The sequence below is a fragment of the Pteropus vampyrus genome, unplaced genomic scaffold (genome assembly GCF_000151845.1).
Source record: "Pteropus vampyrus isolate Shadow unplaced genomic scaffold, Pvam_2.0 Scaffold92, whole genome shotgun sequence".
Lineage (NCBI taxonomy): Eukaryota > Metazoa > Chordata > Mammalia > Chiroptera > Pteropodidae > Pteropus > Pteropus vampyrus.
In genome coordinates, this window is record NW_011888873.1 from 2974714 (window position 1) to 3000575 (window position 25862).

At 33.5% G+C, this 25862-nt stretch overlaps 1 protein-coding gene across 1 annotated transcript in view; it reads right to left on the reverse strand.

The window, feature by feature from the left end:
• Nucleotides 1-480: 480 nt before the first annotated feature.
• Nucleotides 481-25862, reverse strand: part of TRAPPC11 (trafficking protein particle complex 11) — a 32143-nt gene continuing 6761 nt past the window's right edge. The window contains exons 4-26 of the mRNA XM_023532907.1: nucleotides 25698-25797; nucleotides 25264-25337; nucleotides 22110-22206; nucleotides 20385-20518; nucleotides 19605-19752; nucleotides 17473-17566; nucleotides 16651-16730; nucleotides 16473-16551; nucleotides 16336-16390; nucleotides 15869-16014; nucleotides 15413-15474; nucleotides 15159-15291; nucleotides 14618-14748; nucleotides 12227-12382; nucleotides 10624-10811; nucleotides 10361-10509; nucleotides 10063-10184; nucleotides 9434-9553; nucleotides 6630-6695; nucleotides 6362-6518; nucleotides 3537-3648; nucleotides 1498-1589; nucleotides 481-704 (exon numbers count right to left, since the gene is read on the reverse strand). Of these exons, the coding sequence (XP_023388675.1) occupies nucleotides 496-704; nucleotides 1498-1589; nucleotides 3537-3648; nucleotides 6362-6518; nucleotides 6630-6695; nucleotides 9434-9553; nucleotides 10063-10184; nucleotides 10361-10509; nucleotides 10624-10811; nucleotides 12227-12382; nucleotides 14618-14748; nucleotides 15159-15291; nucleotides 15413-15474; nucleotides 15869-16014; nucleotides 16336-16390; nucleotides 16473-16551; nucleotides 16651-16730; nucleotides 17473-17566; nucleotides 19605-19752; nucleotides 20385-20518; nucleotides 22110-22206; nucleotides 25264-25337; nucleotides 25698-25797 (2704 nt within the window). The 3' untranslated portion in view covers nucleotides 481-495. The remainder of the gene's footprint in view (nucleotides 705-1497; nucleotides 1590-3536; nucleotides 3649-6361; nucleotides 6519-6629; nucleotides 6696-9433; nucleotides 9554-10062; nucleotides 10185-10360; nucleotides 10510-10623; nucleotides 10812-12226; nucleotides 12383-14617; nucleotides 14749-15158; nucleotides 15292-15412; nucleotides 15475-15868; nucleotides 16015-16335; nucleotides 16391-16472; nucleotides 16552-16650; nucleotides 16731-17472; nucleotides 17567-19604; nucleotides 19753-20384; nucleotides 20519-22109; nucleotides 22207-25263; nucleotides 25338-25697; nucleotides 25798-25862) is intronic.

The following is a 25862-nucleotide window of genomic DNA, read 5'->3' on the forward strand; positions in this document are numbered from 1 at the left end:
ATGGAACCTGATTTTGCCTGCCACTGTATGTTCCACTCAAAAATCTGAGGAACTTTTCTACTTCTGATTTGAATGGATCAAAACACCTGAATAATTTATGTGTGTAGATACAAAATTCTGTCTGAATGTACCAAAGACAAATAAATCTATACAAGATCAGAATCTCTGAAAACTTTTATGGTAGTTTAAAAGACAATTCGACTTTTAATATGGGTAGTCATGCCTCTAGGCCTCAAATTAAAAGACAAAGACAGACAGACACACGCACACACAAACTCATTAGTAATAGAAGGGAAATCTCTTGTGGTCCAAAGATTTGTGAACTCTTGTTTTATAAAGAGAAAGAACCTATATGTGTGATCTCAATGTAAAAAGAGTTGCTCATTTTAATCCACATCTAAAGCGGGTTGTACTTAAACTTTAAAAGTAACTAAAAACTCATTACTATAAAAACAGTAGGGACCACAGTCAGTCTTATCAGTCCATTTGTAAAAACTAAACGTACAGCTCTCTATTTCCTGGCCACACTTTTGCGTCTACATAAGCAACCCAATGAGATATGAAATGTACCTGTTTAAGACCTGAGAACATGAAGGCATCACTGGGCTCCACAGAAATCTCCACATCTTGAACTAAGTTAGTCTTATTCTGTAGGTGATACTTGACAGGTAGTGATTCTCTGACACGTCCAAATGATGGCAGATCTGCAGAGGAAGATGACACAATTACCTGGGTTTAAAAAAATAGCTCATAGAGGGTTCTTTTTATAAATAAATCTCATTCTACAGACATGGGATTATTTAAACTAATGATGTTACTATACACTTGCTAAATAAGACCCATTAACTTATGAAGTATTCTTGCCAAAACCTTGAACTTGAATCTGACCAAGTCTATAGCTCTAACTACCAATTTATAGGGATAGAGAAACACTTAAAATGAATCAACATAACCAGCAAGATCCAGGATGTAGGAAGCTCTACAGGACATATGACTCAGTTTCTTCAATAAATGAACAGCAAGATAGTGAGGGTGCTGGCAGTGATGGAATAGGTGGCAGTGGAGTGAAAAAGAGGGAGTCTGCCTACCTACAGATTTCAAAAATATGAGACATCCATCAGTCGCAACGTAGAGACCTTAGAATAAACTATGGAACAGAGTTAACTAGGGAAATTTCAACACTGGAACTTGATAATATTAAGAAATTATTGCCCATTTTTAAAGTCATGATAATGGTATTATGATTATGTTTAGAAAAATAACCACTAATATTAAAGATGCACACTGAGATATCTATGGATGAAATTATATCTGGGATTTGCTTCAAAATAATGGGGGCAGGAGGAGTGTGTAGAGGAACAGATGAAACAAGACTGGTCATAATCTACTTTTGTAAATGTTGGACATTTTTCATAATAAAAAATTTAAAAATCTTAGAAGCTAAAATAAATATTCTTACTGAATTTTTCTTATTAAGCAAAATATGAATGCCATTACCTGCGTTCACGTGGAGAGGAATATTTTCTACAATCACATGTGGCAGAGTAATGACAGTAGTGATGACAGGGATGTTCTCCATGGCTGACGTCCTATGACAGAAAAGGACACCTTTTAAATTCACATTTTATGTGAGAAGTTAATCGAAAAACAGGGAACATGTATATTCACCCACTAATTTCAAAGAAAATATACATCATGCATTTTCTAACTTTATTAATAGAAGTGGTTTTGTGAAGAAAGAACTTTTAAGACCCCATTTCTGCTTTGAATATTTCCAATTAACAATGTTATAACCCAAGGCTGCTGTTTGGTCCCAGTGGGTGACGAAGTTAAGAAGTTGTGCCAGAATGTAAATCAACTATACTCTAAGCATACCATTTAACAGTGTTTTGTTAGTAAAACTTTCTCAACATAGGCAGTAGTGCAATGATTTACATTACGAAGCAAACACCTATCACACTGAGGATAGTTCATGGACGAGCACCATTACAACTACAAGTACACAACAGGAACGCAGAACTAAAAATATTTTACTATCAATAAACATAGTGTCATTCCAACATTACTGAGATAAAGTGAGTAACAATATGAAACTCAAACATTTTTCCCTATACTCCAGTTAGAGTGGAACTATGGAGGTGGCTGGCAGCTGACCGCCAAGTAAAGCCCTTAGAAAGAATCTGTATCTAGAGGCGGAACAGCTGACACAACTTGCAAACTATCACAGAGCAAAAGCAACAAGCAGAAGCATCTAATGCCTCATCATTAAGAAATATATGTCTTTATACCACTACAGTAACATGATGGAATAATTAAGTAGTGCCTTCAAAATGCTATTTTAATACCTATACGTACATACATTAAATATCAATATGGTAAAATTCAGAAGAAGAAGAAAAACTAGTTTTTTAAAATAAGATTACATGTTTTCCTTTCTCATTTTTAACAAATCTTATTCACTATTTTATAATTAGAATTTTAATATATCTGAAATTTTTATATACAGTATATAGCCAAGGCTCAATTTTTTCCCAAGTGGATACCCAACTGTTTATTGCCAATTATAAGAGTTCATCCTTTCTCCACTGATCTACAATGTTACTTGATCCATAGGTCCATAGGTCCACACATATAGACATTATATTTTACAGAAGTAACATATAACTCCAGACTTCTATTGGATCTATTTCTAGTCTTTTTCTGTTCCACTGGTTTACTTACATATCCCTGAGCCAATACCATAGTGATGACTACTGTAGCTTTACAAGAAGTCTTAGAATTTAGAAGGGCAATTACCCTTCTTCTTCTGGAGTACTTTGACTATTTGTGACTTTTTGCCTTTCCATATAAATTTTAGAATCAAGAGTCTCAAGTTCCACAACAACAAGCTGTTGAAATTTTGAAAAAAAAAACTGCACTGAATCTCTAGAACAATTTATAATATTAAGCCTCATCCAAATCCTACCCAAGACCATTATATATCTTTCCCATTAAGTCTTCTTCTAATGTTTTAAAGTTTTATAATCCTCTCCATAAAAGAAATGTGCATCTTGTTAGATATATTCCTATGTATCTTATAATTTTTGCTGTTATATAAATGATACTTATTTCAAAAGTACAAAAGGTTCATTACTGACATTAAAAAATCCAATTGATCTTGTATATTGTATCCAGCAACCTTGCTGGAACTCTAATAATTTTAATTTATGGATTCCCTTGGGTTTTCTATGTAGACAATCCTACTGATTGCAAATAAGGGCAGTTTCTCTTAACGTTTTTAATGGCCCTATAATCAAAATCAGTTTGGCTAAAATTTCATCAGTATATAGGTCATAAATTTTGATAAACACCAATGAAAAGTTTTATTTTCCCTTTTAATCTTTGTGTTTTTGACAAATGGTCAGTGACAGCATGTGACTTCTAGTCTGCTCTCCAGGACTGACGGAAGTTCTCAACTATTAAATGGCAATGACAAATAATAAAGGCATTAGAATAGCATGGACAATGAAGGAAAGATGGGGCTGATATAGTTTTACCTCTTCCAGGAGATAATATAATGCCCAGTTGCTACTCCACCTTCGACATTTCCAACAGACGGGCACCGAAGACAAAAGCATTCACTGGCACTCTCTCCAGTCTGTAAGACAACTACAAGAAAGAGATCCCTATGCAATGATTTCATCTATGAAAGGAGAGTTTTACATGCAAGTACTATAACAAAAAAAGAATACCTTATTACAAATTATTTATAGAGACTTAGAAACTAAGGCTCAGAGATGTTTAATGACTTTTTCAAGGTCGCAAAGTCCCTATTCAATGCTTTCCTCAAATCTATAAATATTCCATTATAAGGAAAACAGGTAAGGCATCTATACTTCTGTGACATGCTCCTATGGGAACTATTGAAAGGGAGAAGTCTGGAGTTAGAATAATACCCCTCCAGTGATTAATTTTATTTCTCAAAATTATTTCATGTCTCCAAAGGGAACGATTCATGATAGGGAAAACAAAAACAGAAAAATTTAAGTACCCCTTAAGGTACTCAAAATGTCACTCTAGAAAACTCTGGCTTTCTCGGAATAAACATAAGTTACTGATACCACTCAAATGGAAAGACATCACGTATCGCCTCATTATCGCCTAATGTGGCTACTTACCTCATGTACAAGGCTTTCCTCTTGCCAATTTTATAATAAATCTCCTGATGACCAGATAAACACTCATCTAAGCCAAGCCCTTCCCTACACCTCAGTATGTCACAGCCTGCAATGTCACTCTTTTAAATGCAAGCCAGCCAAAGTGCCCATCTAATGCCAACTTTAGCGAATCTACGAGAGAAAACTTATATTAACGACAAAGTCCTTAAATGTTAAGTAATTGGTTTTTTTTTGGTTTTTCAGTGAAGAAGGCTGTGGCAAATTAATAGTTATGACTGTGGGTATATATCAGAAGAGAAAGGGAAAAAAGCTGAGTATGTCTTTAATTAACTACTTTTAAGTAATTTTTAAAGACTAGGAAATAATGCTATAGCCCAATAAATAAAAAAGCTCATAAATTCAAACCTCTTAAGATAGCTTTTATAAAAATGTGGAACACTCGTATGAAATTCTTCCAAAGTCCTCCCTAATTCTAAGAATTAACCAAAATGATCATAAACTTTCTTAACAATTAACACTGGGGAAAAATTAAGATCTAGAAAAGTTGTGATTTTTAATGTGTCAAACACAAATTTTATAGTGCATCAGTGCTGGTGTTCTGGAGGAGGCAGACAGAATAATGTCAACACTCTCCCCTACCCCACCCCAGATATCCACATTCTAATTCCCAGAACCTGAGAATGTTACCTTACATGTCAAAAAGAACTCTACAGATGTGATTAAGATAAGAATTTTAAAATAGGGAGATAATCCATTTGGTTCCAATGTACTCACAAAGGTTATAAGGTAAAGAGGGAGGCAAGAGGGAGGCCAGAGGGAGGCCAGAGGGAGTCTGCGAAGGAGATGCGACAATAGAATAGAAGCAAAGAGAAAGAGAGATCTGAAGATGCTACATAGATAGTTTTGAAGGTAAAGGAAGGAGCCAGGGAATCCAAGTGGCCCCTGGAAGCTGGTAAAAGCAAAGACAAGAGCCCAGAAGAAATGGAGCACTGACATCACCTTGATTTTAGGACTTTTGACCCCAAGAACTTTAAGATAATAAAACTGTATTGCTTTATATCACTAACTTTGCGGTACTTTGTTACAGTAGCAATAGGAAACTAGTAACAGGAGACTCAAACTAGACATCGTTCATTAATTTAATGAACATTTATTAACCAACTACTACGAGGCTGGCAATATAAAGAGGAGGAAGTCACAGCGCCGACACTAAAGGAGCACAAGTGTATCGGGAACCATGTCTACACAAAATAACGATAATAGAATGGAGTTCAAGTGTTGTAAACAGTAGTGCGTACAAGATACCATGGCAGAAAAGATAGAAGAGTGCTTAGCCCGGCTTAGGAGGATAATAAGGTCCAAGCTTACCTGAACCCCAAAGAGCCAACAAGAGTTCACCAGGTTGAAAAAGAAGAGGGAGAGAGTTTGGGACAAAAGAGACATATTATGTTCAAAAACAGATGGGGGCAATGTTTGCTGAATGTAAAATGTTTGGCTTGGTTGAAGTCTTGAAAAGAACAAGGGATATAGAGACACTGGTGTAGAAGCAGCTAGAAAAGCTGAGCCTCACTGGGAAAGGTCTTGTATGCCTCAGGAGTTTTTAAAGTAGGAATGACAAGTTCAGAATAGTTTTCTGAGGAATGAAACTCTGGCAGCAATATGAATGATAGACTAAGGGAGAGACCAACAAAGAGGCAACCAGTTAAGAAGCTATTTCTAAAGGCCAGGTGGGAAATGATGAGGATGGCAGTGAGAATGGAGATGAGAAGCTGGATTTAAGAGATGTGTAAAAGGGAGAACTGCCACTTTAAGCAAAACGACATATAACAAAACCAATTTTACCACAAGCTAATTGATATAAACAGGAGTTAAGTCCCTATGGCAATTCATCAGTGTTATAACAAAACATTGAAATGAAAGGATGTTATTTGAAGACCTACTGTATTATTCTATTTTCAAGTACATTTGCCAAAAAGTAACTTCCTTATGGTAGCAAAAAGCTGTTTTTTTAAAATAAGGTAAACACAAACAAATTGTAAATGATACTACTTCTACTTTAATTCTAAATATATTTGCTTTTGTGAGCCTAAGTCTTAAGTTCCCTCCCTGAACAAAAAGCTAACTCTTATAGTGCTAACCTACACAAACACACACATGTACATAAATGTGTTCTGCTAATTAAGGGTGATGATCCACATTCTCACCTTTTTCCACCTGGGACTCTAGCTGATCCACTGGGGTCATAGAAGGAGCAAGCTGGAGCTCACTGGATATAATAGTGAGGGCCCAAGGTGAGGCACTTAACAGGTCTGTCATCAACAGAAAGGGGATGTCAGCATAGACCCTTTCAAGGTGCTCAAACTGTCACAAATGAAGACAAAAGGTCTGTCAGGAACTACATTAATCCATTTATTTTTTTTCTGTTAATTTCTGTAACTTAAATGATTTCTAATATACTTCACAGTGATATACCTTTGTAGAAACAAATTTAACTGCAACATCGAATGGAAAGACGGTTTCTATTGTCACAGTTTCATCCTGCAAGAAAATGTAAAAGGCACATTCAATGGCTTTTCTAAATATTAACAATAAATAAAGTTTTAAAAATAGAAGGCACACAAAACACAATTTGTTAATAACCAATAAATAATCTCAATTTATATATTAAGAAGCTAGGATCTTTCTGTTAGATAATATTTGTAAAAATCTATGTAGTGAGACCAGACTATTTTTTCTAATTATCTTATGCTATAACAACAGCTCACGCTGCAAAGTGCTTTCTTATACATTATTTTTCTCAGTATCTACTGAAAGTGGGCAAGGCAGGCGCTGTCACCATTTTACAGTAGAGGAACCGAAAGTTAAAGAAGATTTTAAGTGATTGGCAAAGTCAGTGGTGTCAAGCAGAGAATCTGGGTCTTCTGTCCAAGTTCTTTTCCTCATCTTGACTCAAAATGACTAAAATAAGTGATACTAATGATAATAAAAATAATGTAATATGACACTGTTATCATCACCATACATGTATTATGTAATGCTCATAACTCAAGGAAACAGATGCCATTATTACCACCATTTGAAGATGAAGATGTCACAGAGCTAGTAAGTGACAAAGGAAGAAAGTAAACTGAATCTGATCCTGGAGCCTATACTTTCAATCAACATGCTACATCTCCTCTCTACAAGAGTCCACTTAAAAAACAATAAAGTTATTATATCTCTGGAAACAAACAACACACTGTTAGTTGAGAAACCTTTAAAAAAGGTAATGTTGGTTAAAAACTCAGGCTCTAATGCCAGACAGATCTGGATTTTAATCCTGGCCAGATACATACTCACTAGCTGTGTAGACCTTGGACACAGTGATGTGACCTCAGGAAAGTTATATGGTCTCTTTAAGTCTCTGTTTCATAATCCTCGCAAGGTTGTTACAATAATTAAATGAGATAATACACACAAAGCACTTAGTGAAATGCCTAAATCATGTTTTTTATTATATGCTTCAAATTATTTCCTCTTTCAGTATCATCAAGCTATCTTTTTAGAAAGTATGATTGGTAGGATATATGACTTTATTTCAGCAGTAGGAACAAAGTGTGCAATGGTTCCATGCACAGAAAAGATCTATAAAAACAAAGAAGCAACTCAATGATTAGCTCACACTTGGGCAACTTTTAATTTTCACATGGCCTGCAAAGCACTCATGTACAGGTAAAAATGAGATTCAATCCAGTTCAGGGAAAAGAATTTACATTTAAATTTCCAAAAAATGTCTTCCAAATAACACTAGGACCTATAAGATATTTCATGAGAACAGAGCTTCTTGGTGAAATAACTTTGAAGATAATCACTATAACTATTTGCAAAGATTCTCAATACGAATTAGCAAATTAAATGCTATGCTATGTCCCGAAGTAAAATACCTGATTAATATCTTTTAACTCAGTATTGTCTAAACATATATGACTAATTCTTTTTTGTGTAACATCTTTTTCTATCCCAGAATAAGTGTCCCTTAAAAGCACACCTTAAGAATGGACTGGCTAAGAGAATACACATCCTCTTCTCTAAAAAAAGTGACATATACCTCAATAATTTCATGTCTTGAGAAGAGAACATTGTTAAAGATGCAGCAGCACACTGTTTTAGCCTGATTCCAGGATAGCTATTAGGTAGCAAACAATGATTTTAAAAAGGTAGAGTCTAAGCCCACCACACATTTCATTATAAGAAGCAGAAATGACATCCAAAAGTTAGGACTCTAAAACTGCGCAGAACTTTAACATTATTATTTTGCAGATGAAGAAATTGAGGCCAAAGAAGTTACATGGCTAGACTGAGCTTCCAAGTTAGGAGGCAGTCCTGTGATTAGCACCCTTATCTCTTAATTCACCATCCTGGGTTTTTTTTATTACACCAGGCTAGGTGAAATTTTGACAGTATATTCCATGCCTTCCTCCCTCCCACTTGGGAAATAACTACTAATTTTAAGATAGTTTTGCCTCCTTGTCACCAATAAAACGAGCCTTGGTCCAGACTCTGCAGTAACTACACTATAAATCCCCAAATTGCTAGGCCTTCTCCTCTGTTGGACTGAGGACCCAATTCCTAAGAAACAGCTAAGACAACAGACAACAGGGCTGACAGGACGAAGAAGATACTAAATATCATAATTTTACATTAATAAAAGAGGAGACAAGCATTAAATATAACATGGTTAAATCTATATAAAAACATGCCTTTCCCGCCCCCCACAAATCCCTATAAAGAGAAAGAGACCAATAAGAAATATATCAGAGTTAACAGCATATGTCTGAGTTGTTGTGACTATGACTGTGATAGCTTTTCTATTTTCACGCTCTTCTATGTGCACTTACCAAGAACGGTTTTCATAAGAATCAATTTTAATAGAAAAAAATATTTCATAAAGAGAGGCCTCCGTTCTTCCAAAACCTTCTACATGTAAGCCAACTTACAGGTTTTATCTAATGCGTGATTTTATAAACCAGCAGAAGTTTAGAGTCTCAAGACTTTATAGATCTCAAACTTGTTGATTCTCTATATGAAAAGCCATGTAGGCCACGTTTCTGATGTTTGAGCAATGAATACCTTATTACCTTGTTCATAATAAATATGATATTTTTAAATCAACGGATGTTTAATTAAAATTTATAATAGACTATAAGCACCTAACTGCCTATTTCATAGGTAAACTAAAATAATATAATAAGGAATATTCCACATATGATGCTTCTTGAAGTAACTAAAAAAAATACCTTGTGACATTTGCAAACAATTTCTTTTTCTTCAATAGTCGTATTGATCAGGTAAGAAACATACACGAGAAACATTCTTGAACCCACGGTTCCACAGCGAACATATAACATTTTTTCCAGCTGTAACAAAATTAAAGTATTTTAATTTAATTACATTACAGAGATTTCCTCTTGATATACATATTCATTCTAGGGTAATGTACTCACCTTTTAAAGTTCTAACTGGCTAAATTCCTGAACACATTTACAGGCTTTTCCTGTCACAGCGTAAGAGTGGGACCACTACTACTCCATCTTTTTTTTATTATTATTCTCAACTTCCTAAGAATTCTGTGTGTTCGATTTGAAAAGTTCACTGAAAGGTTACTGCACATATGTTACAAACTTAGGGTTATTTAGTTATTTTACAGGCAACTAATTCTCTACATCAGGGTCATCTGTTCTAAAATTCCTTGTATAAAAACTGCTTAAGAGATCTTGCAACATTTAAACATGTAAAATGTGAACAAAATGTGCATGAATTTTTTTTTTTAGTCTCAGGAATGCTGTGAAAATGCTCTGGAACTCACTATGTATTAAAAACTACAAGCTAATTGATTTCCTCCTCAGTCATTGTTGCCCAAATTTACCTGCTCCCCTGGATGTAAGTCTCCAACAGGAATGTCAGTGAGTAAAGCTGGGCAGGACTCATCGCACAGTTCTGCTCCATGAAGAGTCACCTGAGTTTTCTGAGTTAAATTGGCATCCTGTCCTAAAAGTGTTAATATTGGTGTTTTAAAATACAGAGAATTCAAACACAATCCTAACAATCAATACTGTAATAAAGAGCACTATATTATAGCCAGATTTTAAACTTCCTAGAATTAACACGACTTATGCTTATTCATATTGGATTAATACTGATCAAATTTTGAAAGGAATGTTTACCGGGTTTTAAACCAGCAGTGAGCTTCACGTCTCTGATTTGGGTCTTTTCATGGGACTGAACAGTCACAACCAAACAATACATTTCATTAGTCAGGGCAGGAGGGTCATGTCGCAGATGTACAGAAATGTTTGGAACTCTGGAAATGATCCTTTGGGGAAAAAAAAAAAAGCTAAGTAACTGTTTAAAAAAACAAACTATTCAAACAAAGTATTTAAAGGAAATAAGATGACCTTTCCCCATTTGGCTAGCAAGGTTGACTTACATTGTGCTTGCCTGAATGATTACACTGTCCCAGTGAACCTCATTGTTGGGGAGCTTGGGCCGTCTTTTGAAAGAACGGGAGGCCTGTAAGGCTTCTTGAGATGAAGCAGCATCTCCTCCTCCTCCCTGCCAATTTAAAATCACACATCTTCCCGTCTCCTGGCCCAGAACCAGATCCACAGAGGTAATCTAGAAAAAGGAGGTCTATCAGAAATGCCAGCTCATTCTTATTTGTCAACATTTCCTCTCAACAAATCACATTGTAGATTGCTGGTCTACTGAGTTCATCTAGAAACCCAGGGTGTGACAGAAGTCCAAACACCTGCTGTTAAGAATTGTATCCTGATTATTAGCTGGGCAGTGGCTAAGAGTATGCTAGGTATGGAATTCTTCACCTTCAGAGATAATAACCTAACTTTCTAGCTAAGACACTGACTGTTATGATTATAGCACCTGGCAATGTGCCTGATGTAACAGATGCTTAATTAGTGGCTGCTAAGTTAAATAAATGAATGTTTTGGTAACCATTAACATATTCATAACTTAATTCCTAATTCCACATATTTTCCTAAAGACATCTATGATATTAGCAATGAAATTCTTTACTAATTGAATAAATGTTCAACTAAATCCATTAACAAATGTACTCAAAATACCATTAATTATGATTTACATCTAGTAGGCTTCCTTAGATACCTTGTAAAAAATATGTAATTAGAGATTTAGTTAAAATCATGAATTTCTTTTCAATGAATAAGCAAAAAACTCTGAATATTGGTTAATAATCAAATCAACGGATTCACAAAAATTGTTATAGGAATATTGGTAGTAGAGTCTTATATTTCTATCTTAGAAATGCTCCAAGAATAATTAGCCAACCATTCTCATTCAAAGCATGGAAAACATGCAATTAATGAGTACTTACTACATACTAATGACTATTTCAAGCAATTTACATTAATTGATTTAATCCTCATGAAACACTAAGAGGTAGCTACTATTATTATCCCCATTTTACAGATGAATAAACTGAGACACAAAGAGGTCAAGGAACTGCCCAGGGCCACAAGCTAGTAAGCTGGAACTTAAGCCCACATGGTTTGGCTCTAGAGTTTATTCTCAATAAAAGTATTATTTTCATCATATATTTCTGAATAGCATTTTAATTATCTACATTAAATGAGTTTTTTAAAATGTGTATCATTTTTTCTTTAAAAATACATAATCAGCAATGTTTAAATATCAAAATGACAAAAATCTTTAGACTGAATTACGTCATTACATAATTGCTATTTTACATATGTTTTTTGTTTAAAATTCCTTAAGTGATTATGTCGCCATTAAAAAATGAAGTTGGTCTTATGTACTAACAGGATTTGATGACTAATACGCTATTAAGTGAAAATAGCCAACTACTAAATACTATATACAGTATATTCTCAATGAAAGGAAACCTACCAAACCATGAGAATGGTTTCCCCTGAAAAGTCCAAGTGGAAGATTTTCATTTACTTCATAAACTTCTATACTGTTTAAAATTTTTTCTGACAAACACATATACTTTTACTATTCAAAATATCTTTTAAACAAATTTGATAACTAACCTCAATTTTCTTCCCAACATCTTCAGTTTTTGCAACAAATTTAAATAAAAACTTTCTTGTTTTACCAGGAACTAAGCACATCTTTCCCTGAGTCAAATTTTCTAAAACTTCACTTGCTTTGGATGCTTCCTGGATTACACAGAACTGGTTATATTCCTGAAAAAGAGGTTAGCAAGGGTCACAGTTTATAAATATCGAAATGTTGTATGTTTTGTTAACATTAAACACCAAATGATTTGGAGCTTGCTAAGTTTAACTCCACTAAAAATGAAGCATTATGAAGGGTTATTAATAAAAAGACATATTTTTTATGCCTAATGGAGGCATTTATCCGCTCTTTGCTGCCACAAGATAGACAATTCACTACATACAAGATGATTTTGAAAACATTTAGACATCCCTTTCCTGGAGAGACAAACAAAGACCTATTCTTTGTTGCAATGAATGCTATCATCTCCTTTTCTTAAGAGCTTTCTTTCTACTTGGCTTCTGTGGCACTAGAGTATCTCCTGTTTCTCATCCTCCTTGACAGATATGAGAAACAGGAGATATTATCCCAGCAGATGAATTATCTTCACAGAAAATTCTTATAGTTAAGTTTCATACTTTCCCTCTATTTTTCATGTCTATTCCATGCTTATAAAACCTAAGAACTTGCTGTTTTCTTATGATTTATATCTTGAATTTCAAATAATACATACACATATTCAGAATATAATCTAATTTTAAAATCATTAAAGCATTGTAGTAGTCTATGTTTGCTGTTTTTTTAAAAAGGGAAGTAAATGGAATATCAGGATATAATAAGTAAAATAACAGTCCTTATATTGACCCTCTAATTCCATTTAGAATATTTCATAGTGAGCAAAATAATTATCTATCCTCAGGGAGCTTACATTCTAGTAAGGAAGACAAGTAATTTACCAAATAATCACACAAACGTGAAACCACAGCTGTAACAAGAACTATGAATGGTTGTGCAAGCCTGGCTAGGTTCAACTGGTCACGTGGGTCAGGGGAGGTATAGCTGAGGAAGTGAGGCTTTAGAGGATAAAACATGAGGAAGAAATATGTGAAGAAAAGAGAGGAAGGAAGCTAATCAAAGTAGAAAACAAAGCATATACAGAAGCTCCTGTCCTAATACTGTATGATCTCACTTATATGTAGAATCTATAACTCACACAAACAGACGTAGAATGGTAGCTGCCAAAGGATGGGAGAAATAAAGAGATGTTGGTCAAAGGGTACAAACTTCCAGTTATAAGACAAATAAGTTCTGGGGACCTAAAGAACAGCATAGTGACTATAATTCACAACGCTGTGTTATATGCTTGAAAGCTGCTACAAGAGTGGATCCTATTGTTCTCATCACACACACAAAAGGTAATTATATGTGGTGATAGATGTGTTAACCAACCTTACTGTGGTGATTACATTTTGTAATATATGTGTATCAAATCATCATGTTGTGTGCTTTAAACTTATACAATGTTATATGTCACATCTCAATAAAGCTGTAAAAATTAATTCTAAAATAAATAAAAGAAAGAGCTTTCGGCTTGGGAAAAAAAGGCCCTGTCCTTTATTCATCCTATCCCCATTCTTTATCCTCTACATATACTCAGCAATCCAGACTTACTTTTAAATGTCTCTATATCCCTTTATCTCCCACCACTAAAGCTAAACTTTTACAGGTCCACCATGATGCTAAGAATATTATAACTCTCAATAAATCCTTGCTGGTTAAAGGCTCAATATACTTTTTGGGTGACCAGAAGGTAACTAGCTATTAAGGAGCTTATAGCTGAAAGTTAGAATGTAACCTAATACTTGACTATCACACTATGCAAATGTCCAAATGTGGGAAATATAGTATGATCCCAATTCTGAAGGAAAAAAAAGTTGTGCGTGCACAGAAAATGTCTAAACTATTCAAGAAGTTAATAGTGATGAGCGCTGGGGAATGGAAATGGAAGAGTGTACATTTATACATTTACTTTTCATTTTATATCTATTCCACTTCATTTCTCTTTAACATCAAATATACAATAGTTTTATAACAAAAAATCTAATAAATGCTAAATTGTAAAACAAATGATTTTGAAAATTATATTTCTTCTAAACATATGTTATTTGAAATTCAAGTTATATATTACAAAAAATGGACAAAGTTCTTAGATTACATAAGCATGGAACAAAAACAAAAATTAGAGTGGGGAAGTGTAAAACTTGAATTGCTGATATAGAAGTTGAGAACTAGAAATACATTAATTTTTAATTTGTTACTATGAAATCATTAAGACCTGAAATTTACCAAGCTTGTTTTTTCTAATTTAACATAAGCTACAAAAAGGTACACCCATGGTAAAAACACATTAAGGATACCATTACCTGATTATTAAAGCTGACGCAGAGCTTAGAAAACCTAATGGGATGTGGACAATCAGGCTTCAGATAGATATCAAACTGCACAGGAACATCAACATGAAAACTTGGGGCGTGAAACTTGGCCTTGCATTGTACTGGAAATATAACAAAAAGGGCTGAGTCACATACTACCACTGACTCTTAGACCCGCAAACACTATTCTCTGATCCACATTAACTCTGCGGAAAGGACACATTTACACTAGACAGTCTTACTGACTTCTGCACATGAAGCATTTCAACGGACATAAAAATAGCTCACTTTTTAAAAACAAACCAAACTTAAATAAATTTTAGCTCCAAAATCATCTTTAATTTTAAAATCATAGTTGCTCCTAAAATATAAATACAACAGACGAAATTTTAAAGGAAAAAGAACCATTTTGTTAAACTTATTTCAAAATACCTGCCCAGACGTTAAAGCATAACCCTTTTTCTGCATCTGTTCATTTTGTAGAAATAAGGATGATTCCCCTGAAATAATACCATAGATGTTGGCTACCCACCAAATGGCACAAAATCCTGTACTCCTATTGTGAAAACATTGCTGCCGGCCAGAGAAATCCGGTCCGCCCACAGCTTCTGAGCAGTTTTCACAGCTAAGATATCACAGTCAGGTTCAGGATCAGGACTTTCATTCTGCACCAACAGAGTTAAACATTCATTCAGCTAGTTATAAAAAATACATACATAGAAAGATATACAGATCTAGGTACACATACCCCTGTGACATATTTTATATAATGAAATTCTCACCTACCATTAAAACGTTTATGAGGTTCTTTTCTATCCGTGATTTCTGGTCATCTTTCAGAGTTGAAGCTAATATGAAGAAGGAAAAAATTATGACTGTAAGGCAGGCAAGTAAGTCCACTACCCCCCCTTAAGGTATTAAAATATTATAAAATAAATATGTCTTCTAAGATGGCTAAGCCCAAATCCACAAAACTGACAGATGGCACAACTTTCTAAAAGTTATATACCCTTTATATATACTTGCATTGAATTCTACTTGAAAAATTACTTTATGCCATATTTTTAAAAGACAGAAGAATTTTGTTCTTAACGATGAGGCTCTCAATTCGCAAAGAGACTTGCACACAGTAAAAGCACTACCAAATATGAGACTAAATTATTCTTCCAATGTTAAGAATAACATTGCTTAGAGTGCTAAATTGTAAAGATTCAGAATTTTACTGAAACAACATCAAGTTACCTCTTCCAAGGAGTTCTAGGGAATAAGTAATATAATCTTTTAACTGGGCCATGAGGTAGGAACACTTCAGAGCTGTAGTCAATACAGACGTGAGTAGAGTCCACCATCCTTCACTGCGATAATCGCACATCACATAATCCAGCAACCTAGAACACAGAATATATGACAGACTGAAACCGCTTCACAAGAAAGAGTTTGAAGAGTTCAGGAAGTGCTTTACTCATTTTTTATATAAACTTCAGAAAAATCTTACTAAAATAGTTTAACAGGTATTTTCACATTTGGCTAATCCACAATTAGCTTGAAAACGATTGTAGCAACAGACAGTACTTGAAGAAAATCACAGAAATGAAGTTTAATAGAAGTAGAAATACAGAGGGAAATAACAAATCCTCCAATACAAATTTTTGCTCTAATTCTGCTATTAATCAGAATACTTCTAAAAATAAATAGTGAATAAGACTCACTTCAAAGCTTTGGTATAATCCTTTGCATAATAATATTCCTCTCCCATCTGAACCACTATAAAGGAAAAAATATTTTATGTACATAATTAAATATTATTCAAAGTTGCATGAAATTGTAGCTTAGTATGGATACATACTTAGATGACTTTTCATTCTTGGACACTTATACTTCTTAAATTGTGCAACAGCATTGCTCAGAAGAGTTATTATTACTTCCTGTTAGAAAAGATAAAGTATAAAACATTCCAATAAAAATACTTTCATATTTTCCTTGAATACTGTAAAAATTATTTATATGGAAAAAAAAGAACTTACAGAGTGAACAACACTTCTCTCCTTCAGCTGAATGGCAAGAATTCCCACCTTTTCTTTTTCAGGATCAGAAAGATCAAAACCTGTATAAGATAAGACGCAACCCATTTTAGATAGCTCATTTAATATAAATCCACATGAACACAGGGTGTGTACACTCCTTGAATCCTTTACTTCAATATAATGTATTTAAAATTCTTAACCATTCTAGAATTTTAAAGATTCTAAATGACAGCTTCATTAGCATGGAAACTGCTCTGTGATCTCTGTTCTGAACAGATCATCACTGAGCTCAATATTCTTTTGCCAGGTAGAATCAACCACCTGAAGAATACCACTCTACGTATCACTCTCTACATAGAAGAAACTTCCTGGAGATTAAAGTAAAAACTTTCTTAACACTTAGGTTCAATTGCCACAGAAACTGCTCAAATTAAATTATGTATAAAACACAAAAATGATGCAGAGAAATTATTTTTAAGATGATAAAGTTAATGCTGTTTTAAAATGTCAAATCATTAAAGTTAACTGGAATTAAAATATTTAAACAGATCAGGGTGGCTTATTAATTGTATTGTTTAAGACAACAGATGTCCAAATGTTTTAATCATACCCACATCTTTGATTATGTTATTCTGAGATGTAGTGATACAAACAAAACCTCCTAAAAACTAAAGTACTGAAAATCTCTCAAAAAATGTTTTAAAAGCATACATTTTTACCTTAACGTAATTTGTTATGCCTAATGCAGGCAATGGAAAAATTATGACAGCAATCTTTGCCTTTTGAGGTTGAGAGAAACAGAAGGAGGGAAAAGTTATTTACTTAGTATTCCTTGTCGCCATGATCTTTGTCCATAAAAGTCAAGAACGCCTGTTTGTGTTTCTAGGGGATCAGGATTGGGATACGTTACAGAAGCCTGTAAATTAAAACACAATCCTAAATAAGAGTTTACGTAACTTATCACAAATCAACTCTCTCTGTCTTTGATAGAATAGTTTTCATTAATACAAATACTAAACACATTCAAATATCAAAATTGTGAATATTTTAACATAAATTTTCACAAAAACTAAAAATGTTTCATTTAATATTTAGGTTGCCTCATGAAAATTAAATTGAATAAATCAACCTGATTCTGATAAACGATTTCACAGTACAGCAAGTCCTCGAATAACATCATTCCACTCAATATCATTTCCTTATAACACTGATCAGATGCTGTAGGAACTTAATTCTTATCTATATCAATTAGCTTCAAGTCTCAGAATCTCTTGACAATGCTAAGTGAGGACTTACTGTAACTAACTTTTTTACAATTTTTTACCTTTGTTAAACTAAACCAGTACAAATATATCATAAATGCTTGATGCTTATTCTATATGTATAAGTACTTCTGTGCAAATGAAAATAATGTTATAAAGAGCTTAAAAAGAAAAACTATTTTCCTTGTTTATCACTAGCATTTAACTAGTATTGGTATTGGTGGGGGAGGGGTACTTTTAACACCAGAATTTACAAATTTACACTGCTTTAATTTTTTATAACTTTTCCCTTCTGAAACCAAAATGTAATACAAGTACATTGTCGAAAACTGCAGAAAAAATCCAAAGATAAAAAGACCAGAAGTTTAAATTACTTATAAACCTATTACCATTGTTAACAATGTATACATTATTCTTCCAGATTTTCTAGGCAACCATTTATTATCAATTGGAATAATTTTTCACCCCGCTTTTTTTCATTTATATATATTCTATACATTTTACCATACCATTAAATATTCTAAAACATTATTTTCAGTTTCCTGCTATACCACATTTTAACAAACTCCTCATAGCTGTTTATCTTGTTTACTTTTTATATTATAATTACTAAATCTGTCAGAACAACTTTATAAATAAATCCTAGTACCTGTCTTTTAGAATCTCTTACCTGCACTAGGCTTCCAGAAAATGAAATTCTGGGTCAAAAGACATGCATAATTTTGAGGCTTCTCACATTATTATTTGACAAAAATATTTTTTTACATGCCAGCCAGGGATATTTGTTAATGCCCATTTCCTCATATCCTTATAAAATCTAGTTTTAATCACCTTTTAAAATATTAAGTTCAAATTACAATATGCGAAACTTTTAAAATATAAAACATGCGGTGATGTTACATACAAATAACATGGTAGAAAATAGTCTAGTTATATCATAATTTAATGGGGTAAAATCCATTTGAAGTACTGATATGCAAACTACTTTTGGAATATTTTTTTAAGTAGTACTTTTGATAATAGTCACCTATATTCAGAGAAGAAAACTGCAAAATGAAAATACAGTGATATAACTATATGAATATAAAAGTATTTACGTATGTACACGTCATGTTCCTATTTTAAAGGTACTTACAGGGAAACTTATCTAAATATAATTATCGAAGAGAAAGGCAATATGAAATGTCAAGCTTAAGAAACTATGCAATTAACATTATGCCTCAAACAGATTCTTAAGAGTTTTCCATAGAGGAAAATCCCAGGAAGAGAACTAAGTCCAAAGTTGTCCTCTCCGGTGGATCAAAGTAAAGCACATGCCTTCAGGGTCCTTCAAACTCCTACAGACATGACCACAGAAACAAAAACACTGGATTTACAGTGTGACATGGATTAGACTGTGGCTTCTATTTTAAAGTAATTTTCTCTTCTTTAAATCACTAACTTATTGACAATCACAAATCAGTTCTTCAAAAAAAAACTTCTGTTTAATTTACAGGTGAAAATGGAGTAATCAGGCTAAACCTGAAAATAATCATAATTATTTTTTCATAAATTTCTGAAAATATAAAAGAGAAAAATGGATTATACTCAAAGGCTTGGAAAAAATTACCATCACCAATCACCCTTATCTTCTTTCAAGAGAAGATGAATCCATTTCCTAAATGCCAGATAACACAGGAGTCGGTAACTTACTTCATGGCTACAGAGGGTTTTTGCGAGCTGTTTCCGTTCCTGGGCATAGTAGGCTGCCTGCTGGTAATAGAAACCAGGATTCTGAGTTTGAATAGCTGTCAACCCTAACTTAATAGCTTCATCAAACAAATCTCCAAAGGCCTGGAATCTTAAAGAAAAAAAAAATCAAGAAATAAAAAAAATGAAAAAGGAAAGAAAAGGCTTACTTCTATAATTATTCATCCTGGAACCATAACCTTAGCAGATCGTATTTAAAGACTGCTATTGATGAACTATAAATTGGTGGGATTTCTTGCGTAAATACTAATAAATATTAATTGTAGGTTATAGATAAATTCTGTATTTAAGTCAGCTCTTCTGTGCTAGCAAGTCTTTATAAATATACCATCAAACTAGTAGTTCCTACCACTCAAATAAATACATCCCTGTTTCTGGGAATAATTTCATTTTAGCAATTTTTAAGCAGCAGTCTCAAACAGCAAGTTTCATGTCAACAGGGATTTTGTTCTGTTCACTGCTACATTCTCAGTACCTAGACACATGGTAGAAACTCAATAGATGTTGAATGAAAGAGATGGTACCATGAATTAAGTGATTTCCATTAAGGAACTGTATGAATCAATATCTATTACTGGAAATATGCTGAAGTCTAGATCATTAAAAATCTACTTACTGACAAAAATCTTAGTTCACTTTAGAACCAAAGTCCATGCTAATTCCATCCCTTCAAATCCCAAGTATTTTTTTTTAAACATTCTGAAAGTACAATTTAAAACATACTGTTTAGACATCCATGCAGCATGCTCAAAAGACAACTCTGCACTTCCGATTTTTTTCTTACACAAGTCGATGTGTTTTCTGAACTGAGCAATTGCATCCAATGGCGTGTTGTGCTGAAAACACAGCCTACAGATCTGCAAAATGTAAAATGAACCCCAAAATAAAAAAATCAGTCAAAAGCCATATTCATTTAAAAATGTGTAAAATTTGAGACTAACTTTAAAGACTATAAAGTTTCCACCTCTGAAGTTCTTTGCGATAGAACTGATTTTCTCTATCAGACTGGTTATGCTAAAATCAAAGGTTATGCCCCTTTGATAAATGAAATAAATTATTCAGTATTTGTACTGAACCTATTCTATACCTTAGAAAAGCCTTTTAAAAGTATAGAATAAATATATGTACCCAATGAAGAGCATAAAATATGGGCAAATAAAAAATATCTCCAAAAGGAAACTGAGAAAGGACAGATTAATTTTCAGTTTTAGAACAGTCAGAAAGCCAAAGATTTTCTGTAGCACAATCAGAGCACAGTAACCTCCATATAAAACAAGGATTACAAAAATTCTTAAAACTGTTGATCAGGGATGCTATTTCATAGCAGTAATAATATATGTATATGTAGGGTAAAAGGAAAAACAGAAGAAACAAAGCTTAAATTTATTTCCATATGCTTATTACTAGTTTTAATTTTATTTTTTAGATACAAAGGCATTCATGAAAAGTTAAGCCTCACATCTATCTCTGTCCCTCAGCCATCCAATTTCCCTTTCCAAAAGTAACCAGCATGTTTCATGATATATTCTATGCACAAGTGTGTATGTGCATTTATATGTAAAGTATTATTTTTATACAAATAGCATCTCACTAAATAGGCTGCTTTGTGCCTTACTTTTCTCACCTAACAATATATCCTGGACCTCATATCATATCAGTATGTAGAGTTACCTCATTCTTACTAGTCGTATAATACATTCTATTGTTTGGAGTTACAATTTATATTAACCAGTTGCTTATTGCTGGGTTGTTTCTAATCTTTTCCTATTACAATATGCAATAAATATCCTCATATATGTAATTTTCAAGTCTTAACACATGTGAAATGAAATTGCTGGGTAAAAGGGAATATCCATTTTAAATTTGTATGGTCACTCCAAAAATATTCTCTGTAAAAACTGGACCAATTTACACTTACAGAAATAATAAATTAAAGGGTCCATTTGCTTTCAGTTTCAACCATCTTTAAACGATGAGTATGGAAAGATTAAAAGCAAAACAAACGGCTCTCCCTTGCCTTCTGGGAGCATCTATTTCTACCATATCCAATCCTAAAATGCATAAATAACACATATAAAAGTTTCCTCAAAGGTGAATACATGCGTCTTTCCTATGGCTATGCCATTAAACCAAGGAAGTCTTACATAGTTCTAATATGTTGCACCTTTTAAAATTCAATGATATAGGTGGCTTTCTTTTCACTTATTCCTGCTCCCACTCACACAAAAGACCCTCCTAAAGAAGTGAGAACTATGAGACCCATAAACTCAAAACCAAGCATTACAACCAGTCTGCTAAGAATCAGGCATCTTTGAGATAAAGAACATAAAAGAAGAGAGCATAATTAAATACTTTTCAGAGCAAGTAACTAATTTCGATCTTCAATTTTTCTTTTAAAAATAATCTGATACTTAAAAATAAATTTTTATTTGAATGTAGAACTATTACCTTGTAGTTTATAAATCCTGCCATAGTCTTAATTTCCAGAATATTAGTTTCATGGGCTCTCAATTCATGTACAAGATTATAGGCGGTCCTATAATTCCTAATATAAACATGGAAAGGTGGTTAATTATAAATATTAAGAAAAGATTCCTAAAAACAATATTATTAGAAATAAGAGATAATATTGACTCAACATTTCTTAGCACTCAAAAGCTCAATAACATATATGTATTAATCTCTGATTTCCTGAAAAATAGTATGTTGATTAATAATGTGTGAGAGGATTCTATGACTTTTCACTAAAAATAGTACCATCAGGTGCACACTGTGCTGTCATTAACATCTGTCAATAACGGACAATAAGTTGAAATACAAAATAAAGTGAACAGTTGTCCAGAATTAAATTTAAAAATTAGCATTCTGTTAAAAAGATAAACATTTCTTAAAAGCATCATCATGAGCTCAAACAAATAGAAACACGAGCCAAAAGGTGCTATCAAGACAGCACACATCAACAGCTTTTATACCCAAGCATCTCTGGCCTCCGGCACAGGCTGGAGAGGGGAACTGTCCTTAGGACCACTCGCTGGTGCTGAAGGAGAACATGTGTGAGAAAGGAGAGCCTGGTAGGAGGAGGCCTTCCCTGAACGTGGTAGGTAATGAGGAAATCTCAACAGTCTTCTGCAAAGAAAACTGTTCACTCTATACAGAAGTGCCAGAAGTATCCATTGTTCATGTTGAGCCCTTCCCACTCCCAGTGCACAGACTCAGCACTGCCATAGCCCAGACCTCATCAAACTGGATAACAGAGGTTGCTCTGCCCAACGGATTCCCTGAAACCCTGCCTCCCCCAACTCACAGCCCCACCCAACCCACATCTAAGTGTATCATCAACGAGTCAGGTGCTCCTTCTTGAGCAGCGCCTAGACTCACACTGGAGGCAGCTGGCCTCGGTTTCTGGTGTGGCCTTTTGAGGCAACTATAAACACAGCATCTGTGGTATCCTTGCTGAATCTTAACAGGGCTCCGGAGGGACACAGGCTTGGGCTAAATCTGGCCTGCAGCTGAACCCCCCTCAGGACTGTGCCACTGGAAACCTACTACACAAATCTACACTAATAAGATCGAGAGATTTAGGAGCTTTGCTTAGCACATAGAAACAGACATGGAAAGATAGCCAAAATGGGAAAACAAAGAAGCAGAAACCATAAGAGAGAACAGAACAGACATCCAGGAATAATGGAGTCAAGTAATCTAACAGATGCAGAGTTCAAAACACTGGTTACAAAGATGCTCAATAAACTTATGGGAAGTGTAGATGAATTCAGTGAGAATTTCAACAAAGAGATAAAAAACATAAAAATGGAAATTATAAAAGAGAACCAGTCTGAAATGAAGAACACATTATCTGAAATGAAAGTATATTAAATGAATAAAGGAATAAACAAAATGAATAAAAAAGAGGATCAAATGACCTATATAAAGGATGGAAAAGACAAAGACAATCAAAATGGCAAGAAAGAAGCAGCCAAGACAATAATGATTTAAGGAGCCTATGGGACACTATTAAAGGTAAAAATCTCCACGTCATGGGGGTATCTGAAGAAGGAGAACAAGATGTTGAATATATATTTAAAGAAATAATGATAGAAAACTTCCCTAAGCTAGTAAAGGAAATAGACATACAGAAAGCTCAGAGAATCCCCAAAACCAGGAACCCAAAGAGGCTCACACCAAGAAACATAATTAAAATTCCAAAGGTTAAATGCAAAGAGAGAATCTTAAAAGTAGAAAGAGAAAAGCAGATATTTATCTACAAGGGAGCACCCATAAGACTGGCAGCTGATTTCTCAAAAGAAACTATGCAGGACAGAAGGGCTTGGCACAAAATATTCGACATGATGAAGACCCAGCATCTACAACCAACTATACTTTATCCAGCAAAGCTATTGTTTAGAGTTGAAGAACAGATAAAGAGCTTCCCAGACAAAAATAAGCTAAAAGAATTTACCATCACCAAGCCAGTATTTCAGGAAATGTTAGAGAGACTTTTTTAAGAAGAAACATGTATTGAAAACAGGAGTAAAGAATGGTAATAACTACATTCCTATCTACAAGTACCTCAAATGGAAAAAAGAACTCCAACCAAAAGATAGAGTGGCTGAATGGATAAGAAAACAAGATCTCTACATATGCTGCCTGTATGAGACTCACTTCAGATTAAAAGACACACAGACTAAAAGGAAAGGGGATGGAAAAAGACATTGCCTTGATGGACCTAGAAGATATTGCGCTGAATGAAATGAGTCGGATAGAGAAAGACAAATATCACATGATTTTGTGTACATGTGGAATCTAAAGAACAAAATCAACAACAACAACAAAAGCAGAAATAAACTCATAGATACAGAGAATATTTAGAAGGCTACTAGATGGGAGAGGGGTTGGGGGAACGCAAAAAAAAAGGCAAAGGGATTAAAAGGTACAAATGGATAGCTGCAGAATAGACATGGAGATGTACAGTGTAGCATGGGGAAGATGGTCAATAATGTTGTAATAAATATGTAAGGCAGATGAGGGGTACTAGATTTAGTACCTCTGATCACTATGCTATACAACTGAAACTGGTATATTATTGTATGCCAACTGTAAGGGGAAAAAAACTCACCAAATTATACAATGTAAATACAAGCAACTAATTGTCTATTTTATTTCAATAAAGACCAAAAAATTAAAATAAAATAAAATCGGTTGAATAAAATAAATATACTATATACCTTAACAAATTCATAGTCTGATTTAGATAATGTGTAATATATATTTAATTTCATAAACTAGTCAACACAAGAATTTTACTGAATATACAAATAATAGTCAATAGCAAAATTTTTAATATTACATGCCTTTAGATCATGAAATTTAATTAAAGGAGACCAGCAAGCCTTATAACACCATGAAATTTACTTCTGAAAATGGAATTTTTTTTAAATCCCAAAATATATTCTATTCATTTCTAGACAACCAAATACTACATACCTGAATCTAAACCAACATAAACATTTTAAAATTAAAGTTTGGTGGAGATTCAGAAATTGCCAATAATATATGGTTGACATAAAGGTAAGAAAAATTTAGTTTGACAACTATTAAAACTTACTTCAGAGCATTTTGTGTATCTTGCTTCAACTCACTGAAGAAAGCTATTTTGAACTGATGTCTAACAAATAAAAGCTGAAAAACAACAGAAAAAAAATCATTCTTACACATATTCTCTTAATGTAAAAAGTATAGTGTTTATGAAGAGACATAAGAACATGAAAGAAAATATTCAAAATTAAAGCTCAAGAATTACTATTCCAATAAATAAGTACAGCTAAGAAAACTATAAAAGTCATCTTTAAGAACTTTAAGGGCAAAAGGAACAAAAAGTAATCCATTTTGAAATGCTTTAAAAAAATTTTAAAAGTACTGAAGCCATTTTAAAAAATCAAAGTATTAAAGATACTTAATATATCACCAAAAATAATCAGAGATGATTAATTTGCTCTAGAATGCGCCCATAATTTCCTTCTTTAGGAAAAAAACACATACCTGGTGTGTTGTTTTATTCAAAAATTCTTTATGAGATTTCACTCGTCTGATCTCATTATAGTAATAAGTTTGTGCATGTTCATAAAAGGCATTTTCTAATCTGTTTTTAAAAAAAACATTAAAATACTAAAGTTACTTTAAACCAAACTGTTTTCAAGAATCATA